Source organism: Daphnia pulicaria, chromosome 4 (assembly GCF_021234035.1).
Source record: "Daphnia pulicaria isolate SC F1-1A chromosome 4, SC_F0-13Bv2, whole genome shotgun sequence".
Taxonomy (NCBI): domain Eukaryota; kingdom Metazoa; phylum Arthropoda; class Branchiopoda; order Diplostraca; family Daphniidae; genus Daphnia; species Daphnia pulicaria.
In genome coordinates this window covers 20,161,541-20,180,797 of record NC_060916.1, presented here as the reverse complement: position 1 = coordinate 20,180,797, position 19,257 = coordinate 20,161,541, and the positions used below count along the sequence as shown (strand labels likewise).

General features: G+C 44.0%; 1 protein-coding gene across 3 annotated transcripts; it reads left to right on the top strand.

Annotated features, from left to right (window-relative positions):
- Nucleotides 1-18: 18 nt before the first annotated feature.
- LOC124337515 (exostosin-1-like) lies at nt 19-18,080 on the top strand. 3 transcript variants are annotated; one of them, XM_046791535.1, is made up of 13 exons: nt 19-79; nt 138-274; nt 4,382-4,509; nt 4,953-5,776; nt 5,850-6,389; nt 14,024-14,117; nt 14,312-14,419; nt 15,410-15,529; nt 15,688-16,002; nt 16,176-16,300; nt 16,431-16,587; nt 16,773-17,026; nt 17,186-18,080. In XM_046791535.1, exons 4-13 carry the CDS (start codon nt 5,418-5,420, stop codon nt 17,364-17,366), a joined length of 2,253 nt encoding a protein of 750 aa, XP_046647491.1. In that variant the 5' UTR covers nt 19-79; nt 138-274; nt 4,382-4,509; nt 4,953-5,417; the 3' UTR covers nt 17,367-18,080. The 3 variants fall into 3 exon arrangements, with proteins under 3 accessions (XP_046647491.1, XP_046647489.1, XP_046647490.1); XM_046791533.1 differs by having other exon boundaries at nt 20-79; nt 17,183-18,080; XM_046791534.1 differs by lacking the exon at nt 4,382-4,509 and having other exon boundaries at nt 20-79; nt 17,183-18,080.
- The last annotated feature ends 1,177 nt before the right edge of the window (nt 18,081-19,257 follow it).

Sequence of the window (19,257 nt, the reverse complement as noted above, 5' to 3'; positions counted from 1 at the left end):
TGAATCCCTTAACTTAATAGGTGAAGATGAAAGACAGTAGCAAAATACGCTTTAAGGCTAATCTCCCGGATCCGTTCAGGTAAAATGACGATAAATCGCTGCTTAAAATCTGTTTAAATTTATTTGATCGATTTCAGCTGACATAACTAGTTTCTCGAAACTGCACGATATTCAACTGAAAACAAGATTCGTCAGCAGGACAGAACTTTCTGCGAGTGGTTTCTGATTTGTAATTCGGATGGGAGATTGTCAGGATCATCGAATTCTATAACTGGTACGTGGTGATCACTTTTTCCCCTACGCAGATTTACGTATAGTTCACAAAAGATTTCATTTAGAATGCGAGAACAAAGATTTGCTGTCCATAGCGACATTTCTTTCATCATCTTCCTGATGTTCGGTTTAAGAATTCAATCTACTTCGTCATTTTCACGTCTGAAAGGGACACGAAGATTTGAAAAGGTCATTTTATTTGCGATCGATAAGTCTGAACGCGTCCTCCAAAAATCTTCTCGGTCTCGTTCATCGAGTCCCCCATGTGAGGACGCTATCGATCAGAGATTCAATTTCTCTCCCTGTGGGATTCTTTTTATATCCGTTTTCTTGAGTGATAGGTACATGGAGCATGCCACTCTAGCCACATTGAGGATCATGGTCGAAACCGCTCAACTCCCACTTGCTTATGAGATAAAGAGGAAAAGAGATTTCCGCCGACTATTTGCTCTTTTTCTTTTCTGTCCCTTTTTTTCGTCAACTTCCGTCCAGTAGCAAACTTTCCGTGTTTCAAGTGAAATCGCAAAGCTCCCCAAAGGGCGGACGAGTCTTCCGCAAAACTAGTTTAGGGTAGTTTAACGACATCTATTCATAGAAGTGGATTTTTGATTCCAAGAGCGCTGGACTCGGGGTGCTTTATGTTGTAATCGGTGGTCATATATCTGGGACTGGTCTATTGGGAGCGGCATTTTACAATTTAATGAGCTTCGCTTTTCAGTAATGTGTGTATGCGTCATCCGAAAATCGTGGTTTCGGGATTTGGTTATCCTATGAATCACTTTCACCCCGCACCCGTGGCCACTTGGTGACTACTGCCTACACAGCACGAAGAAGATTGATTCATTTAGAGACAGGGCGACATTCGGAGTGATCACCAATCCATTTTCGGCGGGAGCTAATGTCAACCGTCGTTCTCCCTGGCAGCAACGGTTATGCCCTAACGTGTCGCAATAACAGTCCCACGTGACTCCCAAACGCAAACACGGTCAGAGTGAGACCATGGTGAGACGATTAAACAGGTCGTTTCTTTTCACCACTCTATTCTTTCAAAGGAAATGGGTCTGTCGTCGCCGAGTTTAACCAACGCTCACACGGACCAAATTTGACGTTTGACTGGCCACTCCCTTGGTGACTTCACCGACGTCTTTCTCCCTGAGGTTCCTTTTCATGCAACCCTTTTTTTATAGCAATTTTTGTAGGCCGTCCGCGTGTTCGTTAAATGATTGCATCTCTTCTTTTGTCAGTTTTCTGTACATAACAGGCCCTCCTTTATGTGTTTCCCCTGATCGCCGCTACCGATTACTGACGCTGAGATGCCCACGCATCATCGCGTCTCGCTATTTTTATTTCTATTCCATGACGAGATGATAGGATCTCTGTTCTACACGCACAAAGTTATATAGAGGCGAATAACCGAGCGGGCAGCGGGCAGCCAAAAAGTTTTTCTGTTGTTTGTTTGTTGTTAGGTGCTAGCATGAAAAGAGCATACATGATCGATCGTTATAGATGGTCTATCTCCTTCTCAAAGATGCGAGTTGACGTTGGGCTGGTAACATGGGAGTTTGGCAAAGGTTGCTGCGGAGCAGCAGTAGCTAATTTGTACTTGTCAGCAGTGGATATATACTGACTGGTGGGTGGACACGCGTACACAGGAGAGAGTCAAGAAGTTTGAGAGTGACGCGATTTTCTGGAGCGCGTCCGTATAACCAGACCCAACAGGGTATCGAAGCGGGTCATCTTTTACGGACTAACAGGACAGGCGATAGGACGACCCACCCGAGTAGCAACCAGCAACCCGTATATGCCGTGATCTAATAGGGCGAAAGAAGTTGTGTGTCTCTTGATTTATCGTACTCTGGAGACTTTTCTCGCTACTGCTGCTCTTCCTTGCTGGATGACAGATCGAGTTCGTGGAAAGAATGATAACACGAGGAAAGTAGTATTAGAAAATTTTCCTCTTTTTTGATGGTTTGAGTCCGTGGGCCGGAAATCGTTTGAAGAGTAGATCGTTGCCACGTGCTAGCAAGGTGGGGTTGGGTGGATAATTGGATCGAAATCGACCCATTGGCTATGTGTGTCGCCAGGTCAACTGATGGGAGCATGCTAATGAAAGCATCCAAGCTGCTGAGTATATAAGATGAGCAGCACTATGTTCGATTAATGCGTCGTTCCAATCAGCCTAATCGTCTTGTTCCCACGAGCGATGAATAGACTGTTATAAGGTTAGACCCTGTTAGGAGGGACGAGAATTGCTTCCTCAACTGCCGTCGATGTCAGCAGATTATCTAGGTCCAGTCCACTTGGGCGTTGCGCAGTACCTCCCTTCTTTTCACGCACGTTCTATCAGCACAATGTCTGCTGCTGTATACTATACAATATTGCTTCTTTGGCATCCACAAACTGTGGCTTTGACAAAAACAAAAAAAAATCTGCCGAGTTGTACATGGGAGAATTGACATCGACCAATCTGTAGGCTGCATTATGAGCCGGAAAAAAACCCTTTCTGTATTCTGTCTCGCTATCCTCTACTTTTTATTCGCCCCTTTCTTCCCGTCTTCTTGTTTAGAGATTGTATCGATCCGTCACCATCAAACTCATCTCGAGGTTCGATGACGCAGCTCCATCATCCTCTCCTATTCTCCCTCCTACGCCAGCGTTTGTTGCGCTGATAGGCGCCGAACGGCGTCGTCTTTGGGCGAGGTTTCTCTCTAGTGCATTTGAGTGACCCACCACCTGCTATATAGGGAAATCAGAAAAAGGGGGAAGACATTTTCAAAAGGACGGCAGGGAAACTTAGATGTCTTTGAATATTAAACTTTTTTTTTCCTGGTCGATGCGCGTTCGCTGCTTCCAATCAAAGAGTTTTTCACCGACAGCATTCACGTCGTCCACACATGAATGAAAAGGAATGGATCAAATAGGAACTTTTTTTTTCTTTGGCTTTTGGGTTTGAATGACGCGCCGTCATTCCTGTGGAGCGGAGAAAGGGGAAGGTAGAAGACGGATTAAGATGCATTGTTGTTTGTTGCATTTCGTCGATTTGTTTGCATATTTGATTTATTATCAGATTTTCTAAACAGGCTGAGATGGCGTTACAACACCATCACTACGGGGCTTTTCAGGCCCACTGTATCGCGTCAGGGTTTATCTTTCGTGCTCGTTCGCTCCTTGTACGTACACCAAGTGTAGAATTGTGGACATATAAAGAAGTATGAATAGGAAGGCAGGCCGAACCGTCAGGTTTTTTTTTCATATGTGAAAAGAAGATTTAGATTTTTTCCTTTGGGTTAACCAATAGTTATGAAAACGGCGACTCTTTTATTCGTTTTCTTATCTTTCCACCTCCTTCCTTTCACGGTTCATAAAATTGGAATCTTTTCTATTTCGAGCCAGACCGGATTGATCTAGAATTCAGTCTTTTGAATAGTTTCCGTTCTCTTTTGTTGCGACAGAGAAATCATCTGCATACGCACACAGCGTGTGGTCCTGTATGGAGCTGACACGTATTCAAATGTCCTTATTGGAGACGGAGACGGGCGACGAAAGATGATGTCTCCTCACGTCATCTCCTGCCTTGCAGGGCGTTATAAACCGAGCAGCACTAATACCAAAACCGCGACGACTAGGACGAAAGGACCTTTGTTTTTTGTCTAAACAGCGAGCAGCTGGCTTTCTGGCGCGTGCCAACGGGAGGATATGACTGGATGATGTTCGGCTGTTGAAAGAGACAGTGGCAGTCGGTTAATTATACGTCTCACGTTGTCAGTACTTTCTCAGCCTCTGTGAAACGCACCGGACTGAAAGCCAAGCTGTGTGAAACACTGTACAATATATCTATAGCATTCTAGCTCTGAGCCTGTCCCTTTGAGCCCTGAAATTGAGTCTCAACAGCTGAATACGTTTGATCCTGCAACTAATTTAGTTTCATTCGCAACCCCGGGAATAATTCGATCGTTTCAATGCAAACTCGATGACTCTTTCTCTTTTGAAATTGCAAATTAGTCTGACGGCGCTCAAGCCGAGTGTTTAATACCGATGACGTGCACGTCCCCCTTTTACTCCTGTCTGATTCATGTCTGACATTATTTCATCTGATTGATTTTGACAGGCAATTTCAATGGGATCCGTGAGTGTGCGTCCGATAAAAACCAAATCCTTTGTATCCGAAAATAGTGCCGACCCTTTGAAATCTTTCATCTTGAAATCATTCCATGGCTTCGTGCATCGGTCGCAGAGGTGATTATGTAATTCTCTCTAATTGCCATCTCCTTCTCCTTCTTCGTCTTCTTCTCCTTTGAGCGTTCTCGTAGCATCTGGAAAATCCAGTCGGGGAATTTCGATGATAAAAGAAATAAAATAAAAGGGGAAAAAGGAATGGTTAAGCTATGCACCAGGAGCCGATGCCAATTACGTTCTTTAACCCCCTGGAGACAAGGGAGTAGGAGGGTGTTGAGATATTTAAAAACATTCAGTCAGTCAACGGAAATTGTGTTCCGAGTTCATGTTTGAAAGGGGACGTCTATCGCCCCATTGCGCTCCAGTCTGTACGCCGTAATAGGGTCATGCTGTCTCTTTTCAACAAATTTAAGATGAAGTCGATGGTGTGTAGTATAGTTATGTGCGCGGCTTGTCTCGCTAGAAGACACCCATTCACGCATATATCTTTTCTTTAATTTTAGAAACCCGAGTCCCGCCGCCCATTTTCCTCCTGAGCTATGCACAGCACATACTATTTTGGAAAAATCCGCAGGGAGGATGTGTGCCGATCAACTGATGAAGAATCCGTCCGCTAGATGTCCACGCATTGTGACTTCGTCTGCTATGTGATGCGCAGCCCAACAACGTTCCTCCCAACCAAGCCCAAGCATTTTACGACTTTTTGGGGATTTGGGAGCATAACTTCGTTCAAAGTTCTGGGGCAGACGTCTTTGGAGCTCAGTCTACTCCCGCACGAGAACCATGACGTGTCGAATCTCACGCGGCTCTCGACTCGTTGACTCACGAACGTGAAAACCCTTATTATATATACGTGCCTTATAAAGCCGGAGGAGTTGGAATGTGTGTGGTTTTTTATGTGGTGCTCAGGTTTTCGACGTGTCCTATTATGTATTTGGAGCCCACTGACTGACTGATGAATAAGGAAAATGCAGGCTAAACAGCGCTACATTCTCCTTTTCCTTTCCTGTGCCTTCTTAGCATTATGCTATTTCGGAGGCTACAGGTTAAAAGGACTTTTCCCTGATCGGGGAAGACACTGGCCTTCACTGGATTGCTACATGGACAGTGAAGAACTGATGGAACACAGAGCGTTCTGGTCTCTTCCTCCCAAGCAGAGACAAGAAGAAGCCAAGGCTAACACCGTCAGAGAGCAGTGTCGAATGGAAACTTGTTTTGATTTCTCAAAGTGTGTCAGCGGTTTCAAAGTCTATATTCACCCTGTGGAAGAAACAGTGGCAATGAGCTCAACTTATAGGAAAATATTGAATGTCATAACTGAATCCAGGTACTTTTTCGATGGACTCTTATCTATTTCATAATGTTCATTGAGATATTTTGTCTGTGTTTGACTTGCGCAGGTATCATACCACAGATGCTAGTCAGGCTTGCCTGTTCATTTTGGGTCTGGACACACTGGACCGAGACAGCCTCTCATCAGACTATGTCAGAGGGATGCAGTCAAAGCTCAACAGTTTGCCTCACTGGAATGGGGGGCAAAATCATATTATATTCAATTTCTACTCGGGCACCTGGCCCGACTACACTGAAGACCTAGGAATGGACATTGGCCGGGCCATTCTGGCCAAGGCGAGCATTTCAGTGCAGAATTATCGGCCTTCATTCGACATATCCCTTCCGTTGGTTCACAAGGAGCATTTGGAGCGAGGCGGCGACATCCTACCCATCTACGCCGAGAACATCCCCGCCGCATCAAAGTCCTACCTGCTGGCCTTCAAAGGCAAACGCTACGTTTACGGAATTGGTTCGGAAACTCGCAATTCGCTCTATCATCTTCACAACAGCCGAGATGTCATCATGGTGACCACCTGTAAACACGGCAAAAGTTGGAAAGAGCTTAAAGACGAGCGTTGCGAAGAGGATAACGCCGAGTACGACAGGTATGTAGTGGTGTTTTTTTTTCTTCTCTCTTTCTCTGTGTGTGTGTGTGTGCGCGCGTGTGTGTTTATCTTTGATCACCCCCCTTGATCCGTTACGTCGACTCGTTGCCACTGCCCCGGGCAATGGTTTCTCTCTCTCTCAGGTCGGTTTGTATCTGGGGTCGTTTTTTTTTGTTTTCGTTAATTCGTCCAGAGTCCAGACTTTTATGCAATCACTGAGAGTGGAAAGGTAAAGGCAAAGGAAATGAATCTTTCTGTCTCGACTTGTTGACATGGCAAGAATTGACCTTTAGTCATCCGTCTATCGGTGATGCAGACATTTTATGCGTCCCATTCTCATTTCACCGCCCTCTTCACCGGTATCTCAAGTACTCTACTAGTCGTAACGTGTTCGAGAGTTGTACTTCTTATACAGAGATAGACTACGCACATGCATCTGCTGGCTTGTGTGTATCTGTGTGTGAGTAAGAGGTTTACTAGTCCGCAGACAGGCAGTCTTTCCTCAGGTTTCATATTGATTTCTTGTTATTTTGCTTGCAACAAAAACAAGATGTTGTGTTTCCCATCCTAGCATTAGATGCAACGTAATTGGATTGGTCAGCAGCAGCAGTAGTCACTAGATACATCTGATCGAGCTAGCTGATGCTTCCGGGCAAGGAACCGGAGTTGCTTCAGCTGTGTCCTCGAAAGCGTATAAAGATATCTATAATATATATATATATCTACGCACTTAATCCTTGTCGATGCATCTAGCGAGGTCTTTTAACTATCCCTTTTTCATACTTTTTTTCATTTTCCACAAATCTTCTATACATTTGTCGAGGTTGCTGTTGTTGTTGTTGTTCCAACCGACGACGGCGACTTATCTGGCATCGGCCAGATCTATTTAGAAATAGGGCACTGTCGCCCCGCAGTGTGTCCGAATTTCTTTACTCTCTCTTTCTGGCGGTCGATACATACTTTTCTCATCGATATGTGTTTGTGTGTGTTCATAAACCCAGAAAATATTTCAAAAGAGAGAAGAAGAAGAAAAAAAGATGGCAATTTTTGTTATTATTCTTTTTTGTGCTCCACAAAATTGAAAATACTGCGTATCCTTCTTTTTTATTTTGCTCTCTCTCTGCCCTATTCATCCCTCTAATCCTAGAGAGCTGGATCACATAGTTGAATGCTTCTTAATACTACGGCTGCTGCTGCTGTTGCAGCAGCCTTCTCCTAGCCAGGTTTATGTTTATTTCTCCTATTTGATGATTTCCAAAGAGTGTTCCCAATCCGGCGACTGCTATAGTATGACCCTGCAGCAAGAGTAGTCTATATATTATTACTATTATAGCTGGATAAACGTTTTTTAAAGCAGCTTTTCGCGGAGGAGCCTTTTATTATTATTATTGTTATTATTATTATTTTTTAAATCTCGCTTTTATTTCCCCGTCACAATCTGTACTCGCTCTATTTTTACGTCCAGTATAAATTGTGTTATATATGTTTCTTATTTGTGGAGCAAAGAGGATCGGAGCAAATGCGTGACAGTGTGGCGCGGTGGAGGGAGAGAAGGTTATGAGGCAACGTCACTGATTGATATACATTTATGTGTTTGCAGAGAGTGGGGAGGGTAGATGAGGAAGAAGAAAAAGACTTTCTGGTCTGTGTTTTGTTGGTGGGGAAAGAAAGTTGAGAGAAAAGAAGAAGGGGTCTTATCGCTGTCGTCTTTTCTTCTCTCCCCTTACAATTTTTTGGCTTGGAGTCAAAGCTGACACGGCAGTCCTATCCATTCTAGCTCATTTCCCCCTTTTGTGTGTATGTGTGTGTGTGTCAAGCAGCCCAGAGTTGCTTCGCTTTTTGCCTGGAGAGGTTCTTTCTTCCTCGCCGCACTTTTCACCCTCGGTCAAACCGACTACTAAAAATCTAAAATTCATCTTGTATTTCTCTATGTAACGAGACCGACCGACCCCCAAAATGGGACATTGGCCCCTTCTTACCACCGACACACAACCAACTTGAAACTTGTGGAGACAGTCGAGCGAGTGGATCGAATCCACTCGATAACCGAGACTTCCAAAGGGCCCCAAAACGTCCTACTTGATGCCAGTCAGGATTCATTCAAATCGAGAGTCTCGCAGAGCCGAGCACTTTCTCCCCTGGACACTCTCGAGCGGGTCCGTAATGAAAGAACAAACGACGTCGATCGACCGAGCCCGATGTCATTTTAACCGTGTTATATGCAGTGCCGTTTGTGCGGTAGTAGGTCGGCAGTCAGTTGAATGTATACAGAGTAGACGTGTACGTGACAAATGGAGCGCGTGCCCTTTGAATCGGTCCCGTTAAAGAGCTATCCGGTGTTGGAAAGTGGGAGCCAACTATCGATCAAAGTTTAGAAATCTGTTGTCTAAAAGTTCTCTCTCTCTGAAGGCAAGCACAGAGGGAGAAAGAGAAAAGAAAAAAAGAAAAGAGAAAAAAAAATAAGCTACTGCCAGACAGGTGACGTCAATTCTTTTGGAGCGCACTGGAATTTTCAAATCAATAACATGCCAAGTTTAGCCGACTGGGTACCGAATTTTTTCCCTTTTTTTATTTTTAAGGCCATCTTTTCTGCTTTTGTGATAATTCATCAAAAATTCCTACATGACGGCCAACACATACTATAGTAGAAGTATCATCCCCTCCCACTTCAATCCGATTACCGTACCACTCCGTAAAAAGGGAAATTTTGTTTTTTTCGGTAGAAAATTATTTCTCATTTTTTCCAGCTCCAAGTATATTCCTTTATATGAGCCTGTATATGGCTGTGACACGATTGTAAGCCGTCTCTTTATCCTTGTACGCTATATTTTTCGAGCTTATGAATCGAAAAAAAAGGGAAAAGGTGGACCACACCCACCCGATCCCTTATCTCACGCCTTTCTCTCTCTCTCTCTCCCCTTTTTCCTCGTTCGTCTTTCATTCTCCCGAATATTCGAATGGACAAGGCGCCATGTTCGGGGACAGCCAACGGCGCAATTTATGAAGTCGAATTGGAATATGGCCCGTGAGATGTTTATGGTTTCAATTCCCCTTTGGCCATGGGGTAAAAGATCATCTTGGTCACGTCAAGTACGTACAAGACTCTGAAAGGGGAGAAAAAGATGATGAATGCAACTTTTACTAGCTTTTCCTTCTTGCTCCCGTCGCTCCTTCAAATTATTGCCCCAAACACCCACGACACAAAGTCTTGTGTCTGCGTGCGTGTGTGACATTCATTTCGTCTGGGTAATAAGGGAGGTTTAACTCGGCGTGTGGAATTCGACTGGGATCTTATTGCCGTAATTCATTAAGGGACTCGTCTCCACCGACATGAAGAGACTCTGGAGAATTAATTTTGACCTTAGACGACGACACCCGCATGGCGACAAGTGTAATACAATCGACTTTTGAATGTTTTATCTAGTGTTAAGTACAGTTTGGCGGACGTATTTGAATAAGATATGTTGTATACGACGACAGGGAACCTATTTCTTTCTTTTTTGGCGCACTCTCTCTTTGCTTCTTCTTCTTTTATTTCTTGTGTTTCTGTCTGTTTAGTGATGAATTTCTTGCCTTTGATCTGTTCCGACGTACATCTCTCGCCCTGGCTCGACGAGATTGAGTTACCCAATCGCCGCATATGTGATGTGCATTTCAGACTCACTCTCGCTCTCTCATTCTCTTTTTCTCTCCAGCCGGCCGGAAGGAGAAGCATGCAAGCAGAAATGAGAGAAGAAGAAGGAAAAGTTTTTCTTTTTTTTTTTTTTTTCTTTCCTTCTCTCTCATCCGGGCCTAGTTTTTCTCTTCTTATTTTCTCCCCATCTCCATCTTTGCAGACACGCACAGAAAAATCTCTGGTCTCTTCCTTCTTGCCCTTCTATTTACTGGGATGATGAAAGAGTCTGGATCAGAAGTGGACGGGTTTATGGTGCATCTATCCCGGGGTTTGTAAATGAGGCAGAGATCCGTCAACCCCCACCAAATGATGAGGTCGAAAAGGAAAAGGTTTTTATTTCTATTTTTTGTTTCGAGGAAGAAGAGACAAGACACAGGGAGCGCTTGTCAAACAGAAAGTCAGCCGTAAAGGTCAACAAAAGAACCTCGAGGAATCAAACAAAAGGAGAAAAATGAAAATCAGTTGGAAGGAAGCAAAGGCCAAGAGTAGGAGTCAGTTCATTTGGTATTCAATTCATTTCTTCAATCGAGTTCGAACGCCCCCCTTCTTCTTCTTCTCTCCTGTTCGTTCTTCCATTCAGCTGATTGATTGTCACGGGGGGGCCTTTTTTTTTCTTTTTCTTTTTACTTTGAATCATAACACGATTTGCATACCGCTCGTAGGAGGTCAATGCGGATGAGACAGAGAAGAGAACTGATATGTAGAATAACTTGATATCTTGTCTCGTGTGTCAGCTGATACGGAAATAATACTGAGATAGTGTACGGAAATGGCTGGGCCCGCCGTCGCTGCCTGCCGCCGGTAACTTCATCACCATTGGCCAGCGATGAGGAATTTCTTTGGCTTGTTTGATAGCTCTGCACCGCGATAAGTCTCGTCTACTGATATATTTAGACATCTGGTCATAGACTGGGGGTAGGACCGGAGGAAGACCGAGTCTGCTATGACACACACATTAGCCGGTTATGGTATCTCACTTTTTTTTTCTCTTTTTTTTTTTTCATTTTTCATCCGCTGCGCATCTCTTTGTGAGTGTTACTCCTCTGCAGAGCGAGGTGATGGATTACATCGAGATTTCCTGGGTCCCGGCCACCAGGTTTTCTTTTTCTGTTCTACGTCCAAACCGATGCTCTACTCGATGCCATACAGCACCACCAGCTGGTCGATGATGATGATGATGGGCTCTCGTGTCAGTAGTAGCTCCGGTGTCATTATCACGCATATGCATATGCAAAGGGAAATCATCGTCAGAGTTTCCGTTGAAAAGCCAAAAGTACTTTTTATTTTATTTTTCCCTTTTTTGGGTCCGTTTGTTTGTAATTACGTCGTTTTCTTCATCATCATCATCACTCTTCGGGTCTTTGTAATGTACTCCTTTTTTAAAAACAACAACAAAATAGAATTGCAGAGTTTTTTTTTATTTTCATTTTATCATTCAAGATGAAAGAGAAATGGAAGTCGAGTGGCAGAAGGAGAGAGCCCGTTGAGACGAACGGCAACATCGTTTTTAGTAGCGCGACAAATATTTTAATAATGGTAGTAGTGTGACTTAATGAAGGAGTGTTTTCTCGTCGTGACGTCGTCCTTCTTCTTTGTCAGTGGGGCAACAAAAGGAATAGGAGGGGGGCCGTCGTGGCAACATTTGTGTTGGCTCAGGACTCATCAAGGAAATTGGGCAGAATAATTCACAAATATGTACATACATTCACCGTCTCGTCTTTCCACTCTGTTGGGCGCCTTTTCTGGACACACTTGAACTATATGGACCCGGACAGCTGGGTGGGTCGCGCTTGTTACTTCTCTCGTTTTTCTCTCTCTCACTCTTTTATATACTTGTAAGTAGTAGGTTACTTTTTCGAGTAGGAGGACTACTACCACTACTACTTTGCTCCCTTGTTTCGTAATCGACCGATACAAAAACAAGAGACCAAAGGACTTTCCTGGAAACTTTTTTTTCCCCTTTTGGAGTCGGTGAGCCGTGTCCTCTTTCCCTGTTGAAAGTTTCCCCTCTTTTAAAAATAAGTTAAAGATGAATGACTTTTTCGGCCATGTTTCGTATAGCCCGTGACGTGTGTGTGTTGACCATCCGTCTTCCACTTATTGGTTTGGGGCGACTTTTTTCTCTCTCTCTCTGTCTCGTCAAATAATAAAAAAAAGTTTAAACAACTGAAAAATTGAACTGAGAAGTTTTTCCGTCTCCTCACTAAGCCTCCCACGCCAAAAGGTCCTCCTTTCCCCCCATCCCTCCATCCGCTATTGACTGTGTATAGAATTCTCAGAGTCTATATATATACTTTTTAAAAAACATAATAATACGTTGACGCGAGCTGACTGGCGAGGTCTCTGCAATATACGTCCACATATTCTATTGTTTACCTTGATCGCCGCTAGGAAAAAGGAGGAAACGAAAAAGCCAGGGATTTATTATTGGGCTGGTAGGAGGAGGAGAGAAGGAGAGAAAGCAATCTGAACTGTTTGGTAGATACGAGGGAAGGAATCCGCTTTGATGATGCCGTGCCGTTCGTTTCACATTCGTGTCAATATTATCTTAGAGAGAGAGAGAGAAGGAGATGGAGACGACGACGACGACGAGGAACCGGAGTTGCTAAAGAAAACCCCCCTCGTTGCCTGGCAACATCCTTTGGGCTGTGTGACTTGACTGACTTGGAGGCCTCACATCTCTGCTGCTCCAACTCGGCTCACACAGACACACAAACAAGGAGAGCAAAAAGAAGAAGAAGAAAAAGTAGTTGGGACTGGATGGCGTGTGCTCCACTTGCTCCAGGGTGTTCGCATACGGTGCGCTACCCAATATTAATCGTATCATTTCCAGTAGAGTTCACTACGGTGGGCGCGTTGGATCGAAAGGGGTTTCTCTCTCTTTTCTTTTTATCCTTTGAATCATCGCGAGGATTTTCATGCGTCATCGTGCGTCCAAGAGATTCTCAGTCGAGTTTCACTGACACGGAATGATCCAGGCCGTCAATAAAAATGCACAAGCTCTCCTTTTTCTTTTTTCTTCCTTATTTTTTATTTATTTATTTATTTATTTTAGCGTTTTTCAGCGTCTCGTCCCTCTCTTTATGTAGATGTACAATATATTCAATAGATCTGGGCCGTCGTCGAGATTGCAGTGCGCCCGGCCACGCCGTTTCTTTGCCCTCCTTCTTTTCGCTCGATTCCCGTATCAATCGCCGGGATCGGAATGGATGCGATGCGATGCTTGTCGAGTGTTGCGTCGCGAGTGAGGGGGCAGAAAAGTGGAGAAAGAGAGAGAGAGAGGATCTCTTGATACTTTGATCACCTCACGGCGGCGGAGGAGAGATTGAGCAAGGAAACTTTTCCTCTTCATCCTACACACACACACACACAGTTGCACAGCACAAAAGAAACGTGCCGATATGTTCGTTCGGTATGTTTCTGCCTGTCTGTCGAGAGGAATTTTAAAAGGTATCAAAAGAAAGAACGGATTTGATTTTTGGAGCGGTAGGTTTTATGAGATCGAAATAAATAAGGGAAATCAAAACGAATCGCTAGCATTTCAATCGCTTTGAGGTTGGAAAAAGACCGTGTGTGTGTGTGTGTCATTTCCGCCCGCTCTCGTGATCGTTCCGCCGCTTTTGCCGCAACCCAGCAAAACCCTCCTTTCCACCTTCCCAGCTGTAAAGGAAAAGAGATTGGAAGCAAAAAGGATGGAGCCCATTTTCTAGATATGCGAGGATCACGAGATGACCCGCATGTCATTTGCCGCTTGAAGTCTCTCCATTTTCTTCTTCCGCTTGGATTCTTTCAAAAACTTTTTATTTATTTATTTATTTATTTATTTTCTTCTTTTTTTTCTAATCTCACGATTGCGTCGCCCGTGTCTACAACTTGATTTGGAGAGAAACTGGCAGATTTTTGCTTATTTTGACAGCAACACTTATTGATATTTATTTTTGTTTTTCTCCCTTCGCAGATACGACTATGAAATCTTATTGCACAACTCGACGTTTTGCTTGGTGCCACGCGGACGACGGCTCGGCTCTTTCCGTTTCATCGAAGTCCTTCAAGTAAGCCTGCCCAACTTTATTGTGTTTAAACAAGAGACAAACTACTCTCCAACTAAACACACATATAGAAGCCCCCTAAAAACACATACTCTTTCTTGTACTCTTTTTCTTCTTGTTTTCAAACTCAAACAGAAAAACCTTTTCTTCTTTTTTCTTATTTTTTGTATTTTCGTTCTCGTTTTTTATCTAAATAGGCCGGCTGTATTCCCGTCCTACTCTCAAACAACTGGGTGATACCCTTCTCCGAGATCATTGACTGGAAAACGTCTGCCATTTGGGCGGATGAACGGCTTCTCCTCCAGGTTATTCTTTATATCGATTTTTGCTTTTGTTATAATAGACTTAGAAAGAGATCCTCTCGCTTACCAAATAATAGAACAATGCTGTTATCTACTACGCCAAATGATGCTTTGTGTTCTCTCTTTCTGTGTGTGTGTGTGTGAGCCGTGTCTTGCTCCCAGCCTACGGGGGCTTCCCAATTATCTGGGCACTTGTGCCGTGTGCGTGCGTCTCTTCTTTTCTGTGCCGGTGTCTGTGTGTTGCGTTTAAGTGCCGGCTGTCAGTCAAGTCCAGTCACTCTCACTCGCTGCCTTTTGAGAGTAGCTCGAGTTAAAGCTGCGACCGAGACCTCCCTCTCTAAATCACTTTTTGTTTTTTCCCTTTGATAAAAATCCCCGGAAAAAAAATATGAAGAAAAGATCTTGTGTAAACTCGACTCTTTCATCGATCGCGGGCGAAACACAACGCACGGGGAGTGTAGATGGGGAGTCTGGAAACGAAGTTTACTCGCGCCGCACCGTAATGCTGTTGTTTACAATGCATTTAACTTTGAAAATCGGAATAGGAATTGTTTCGAAATGTAGCGTGAAAATGGGCGTTTACAAGGGAGAAACAACTTTTTTCTTTGAATAAGGGAGAGAACGGCCGGGAAGAGAGTGGCGCATTGTTAAACAGCCGAGTGGGCTGGGGGGGTTGGCGGCCGAGTGGGAATTGTATTTAAGCTGCACTTTGAACAAAGAACCGAAAACGTTTCTATTGATCCTGAATGCAGCGACGGGTGCATCGGCCGTAATGGCGAAAATCTCTGAAGCAGCCCATTTTCGATAGTAGTCGCCGCCGTCGTCGTCTCCACCTCGTTTTAAATATACATGCATAATATATTGCAGTAGCGACACACACAGACACACACCCACCCTAGTGTAGTTCATTTCATAGCGCCCGCCACTAGTATACTTGTAATAATAATAACGGCTGACGTTGTGCGGTCCGTCTGTTTGTTTTTGTGGTCCCAGGTGCCGGATATTGTCAGATCCATCGAAGCCGAACGAGTGATGGCCTTGCGGCAACAATCTCAACTTCTCTGGCATATGTACTTCTCTTCCATCGACCGGATTATCTTCACCACCCTCGAGGTAGCGTAGTGCTTTTGCATTAGACACGCCCTTCTAACCTCGACCCCTGTTGACTGCACGCGTAACGACCAGTCGGGCAGTTCAGACGAGCGCATTTTCATGGTCCATTTCCTATTCATCATTTGACTTTTGGGTCGTATTTTATTTTTATTTTGCAGATTGTCAGGCAGAGAATACAGCAGCATTTATGGAGGGACGGCCGAGTGTGGAATAGCTTTCCGGGCGGATTGGTAACGCTGCCGGATTACACAGACACGCCGTCTCGTTTGCCTTGGAACCAGCAGTCGTCGTCTTCGTCGGCGGCCAGTGCGGCCTTGGCCACCGGCGGCGGCCAAAAGGACAAGAATGCCAGCCAATTTACAGCCGTCATTTATTCCCAGTACCAGACGGGTAGCCCCTTGGTCCCGGCCACTTCAAGTGGCCCTCTACTACACCTACTCCGAGTCGTTTCCAGGAGCCAGCATGTGGCCCGGGTAAGGATGGATTTCGAAAAATGAAGCGAAAAACGTCAACAAACCATTAAAGAGAATAACTGGGAAACTGCTTTAATAACTGATGGTTTTCCTTTTGCTTTGTTGTTTGTTTTTTCTTTTCCTTTTTCCTCTCTCCCGTTTTTGACGCCATCTTAATGACTTGCCTATTTAAGATTGTGGTCGTATGGGCGAGCGATGCTCCGAAACCTCCCCCGGCTCGTTGGCCGTCCTTAACGCGAGGGATCCCGCTCCACATCGTAGTACCGCAGCAGAAGCAGAATATCGGCGAACGTTTCCGGTACGGACTCTTCTTCTCTTTCCCTTTATTGTCGTTTCCTCGTTTCCTTCTTTTTATCAATTTGTAATTTGAAAAATAATAGCAAACAAAGTTCTAATCCTTTGGATATTTTCTGGATGGTTTATAACAGGCCTCTGGATCTGATCGAAACAGACGCCGTCTTCTCGCTGGATGAGGACGCGACGCTGACGACGGATGAAATCGATTTCGCATTTCATGTTTGGCGTCACTTTCCAGAGCGGATCGTCGGCTTTCCCGCCCGAACTCACTACTGGGACGATACCAAAGTCAGTTGAGTTTTCACTGTCGAATCCTCCCTCGCTTCAATTTTCTTTTTCCTTCTCTCCCCCCTTAGTTTCTGATTTTTAAATCGATTCGATTCCAACCCAATATCCCGTCGCCTAGTGTGCTGCTCCTACCGTTATCGGATGCATTTGACCGTGTTTTTTCTTTTTTCTTTCTTTGCTGTTAGGCTCAGTGGGGATACACGTCCAAGTGGACCAACGAGTATTCGATGGTGCTGACGGGAGCGGCCATTTATCATCGCTATTATCACACGCTCTACACTGATTGGCTGAGTCCGTTGTTGCACAAAACGGTCGATCAGTCGCGCAACTGCGAGGACATTCTCATCAATTTCCTCGTGAGTCACGTGACCCGTCAACCGCCCATAAAGGTGTCGCAGAGGAAGCAGTACAAGAACAGCAACTTATCCGCCGTCGCCAGGTCTGTCTTGCATTCACTTAACAATTGGTTTTTCTCGTTGCCGGTGCACTGGGGTCGCCCTTTATTTGCCTTGGGAACCCATGTAGTTGTAGTTGTAGACGCACCACGCACACCCGAACAAAGGCATATTTTTTATTGGATTTTCACTGGTTACAGCAGATCGCCGTGGAACGATCCAGATCACTTTCTCCAGCGCCAGACGTGCCTCAACACTTTTGTGGCTCTTTTCGGCTACATGCCGCTCATCCGTTCCGCCGTTCGTTTTGACCCCGTCTTATTCAAGGACCCCGTCTCCAACTTGCGCAAGAAATACCGTCAAATGGAATCGGTTCACAACTAGAAAAACAATACAATCACTTCCGTATTTTCCCGACTGCCGTTGCTGTTTTTATAAGAAAATAAATGTCGAGCAACAATCCGGAAAGAAAAAAGAAAAAAAAATCGCGATCCTGTTTCCGTGTTGGCGGAGGAGAGAAAAAGGAAAAGGTGTTCAATACGTTTATACTCCCTTCTTCTCTTCTCGTTTGTTTAGGGGAAAAGGAAGAGAAACACATACAAGCCAAGAACGTGCCATATCCTAAGTTTTTGTGAGTAGAATATTTACAATCGGACATCATGTTTGGATGGTAGCTGGAATATTGTCGTTCCCATCATCTTGTGATTTTCGTTTTTAAATAATTTTTTTTTTTTTTAATATTAGAATAATGAAACATGAAAAGTGCAATCCTATTACATGATCAACTATTTTTGTTGTTGCAAATCAAGAGTGAGGAAAAAAGAGAAAAGAGCTATATATTCTATTGGGAGGAAAAAGGTGTAACGACTTGATTGTTTTTACACTTTCTTTTGACCTGAAAGGGACCATCTGTGATTAATTATTTTTTGTTTGTGTATCTGCTTATTTTTCAACATTTTGATCAGTTTCTTTTTCAATAATTGATAGCATATCACGAATTTCCAACTGCTAGATTTCCCATCCACCTTCCCAAACAACAATAAAATGTAAATCAATTCCTTAATAATGAAAAGATGATCCCCAGGTTTCTTTTTTTTTCAAATTTGATATATAACTTTACTGAAATAGTTCCGAGGTGCCATTTTTTTTCCCTCCCGTCTGTGCAGTAGACTTTTTTTCCTTTTTTACCCATTTCTTCCGGCCTCCTTTTTCCACTTCCGTTTGTGTACAGCATCGACTAATATGTGTGATTTCCCGTGTGTGCTTGTACATACTATATAATGTTGATTATATTCGTGTAATAATAATAATAACAAATAAAGGAGAGAAAAAAAAAGGAAAAACCAAAAAATAAAGTTTGTGCCTTGTCTTCTGCCCCTGACTGTCTCAACTTTGAAATCCAATCGATGTGTGGTGAGTCCGCGACCATCGCGCAACTAACTTTCGTTGAAATATTACGTTATGGTACCAGTACTCTATCGCCCTTTGTTGTTGTGCATTCTTCACCCTAATTGCCTTTTCTCCAATAATTGATATTCCAGAGAGGTCCGTCTGCTGCGTCGGTATGTGAAGTCGACTCAAGTCCTCTCAAGTCGTCGAAATATGTGAAAAGCGACTTGCGCAACATTTGAAGGAGCTGGGAGAACAACTTTGAACAACGCAATTTAATAAGGCAAGTCGTTTTGTAGTGCCCTGCTGCATTGTAGTGTATCGCTTTTGTATTCCATGTATAGGTAAAGTGAAGTGAGTGTTTGAGAAAGACGACAGATGCACAAGTTTCTAGACACGAAGACACAAGCGAATGCGTCAATGAATAATATCTTAGGCCGGGCCGTCCCTTTTATCATCCATCAACTCACTCGACTTCATAGACTTTCCTCTTTTCTCTCTCTCTCTTGTATCTTTTTTCTTTCTGTTATTTTTTGCCTTTATTTTGGTGTTTTTCGTTTCGCCACGGCTCGCCTCTGTGTTTGTGTATAAGCCGAGCGTGGCGCCCGGCTTCGGATGACTTAAGCACACGCCCCGTTTGTTATTCCATTAGGTCCGGCATTAATATATGACCTCGACTTCATTCCATCTTTCTTCCTGCTCACAAACGAAGCAAGGAGGAGGGAGAGTCTCTATTCCAACACAGTTCCAGGCCTTATATAATATTACCTTTTTGTTCTTTTTCCAGGTTTAACTAACTATATCTCCCCCCCCCCCTCCTCTCTTGTTGTATGCTTTTCTTGATACACTAGAGGAAAAAGGGTGGAGATTTTTTCCGTTTTTCACA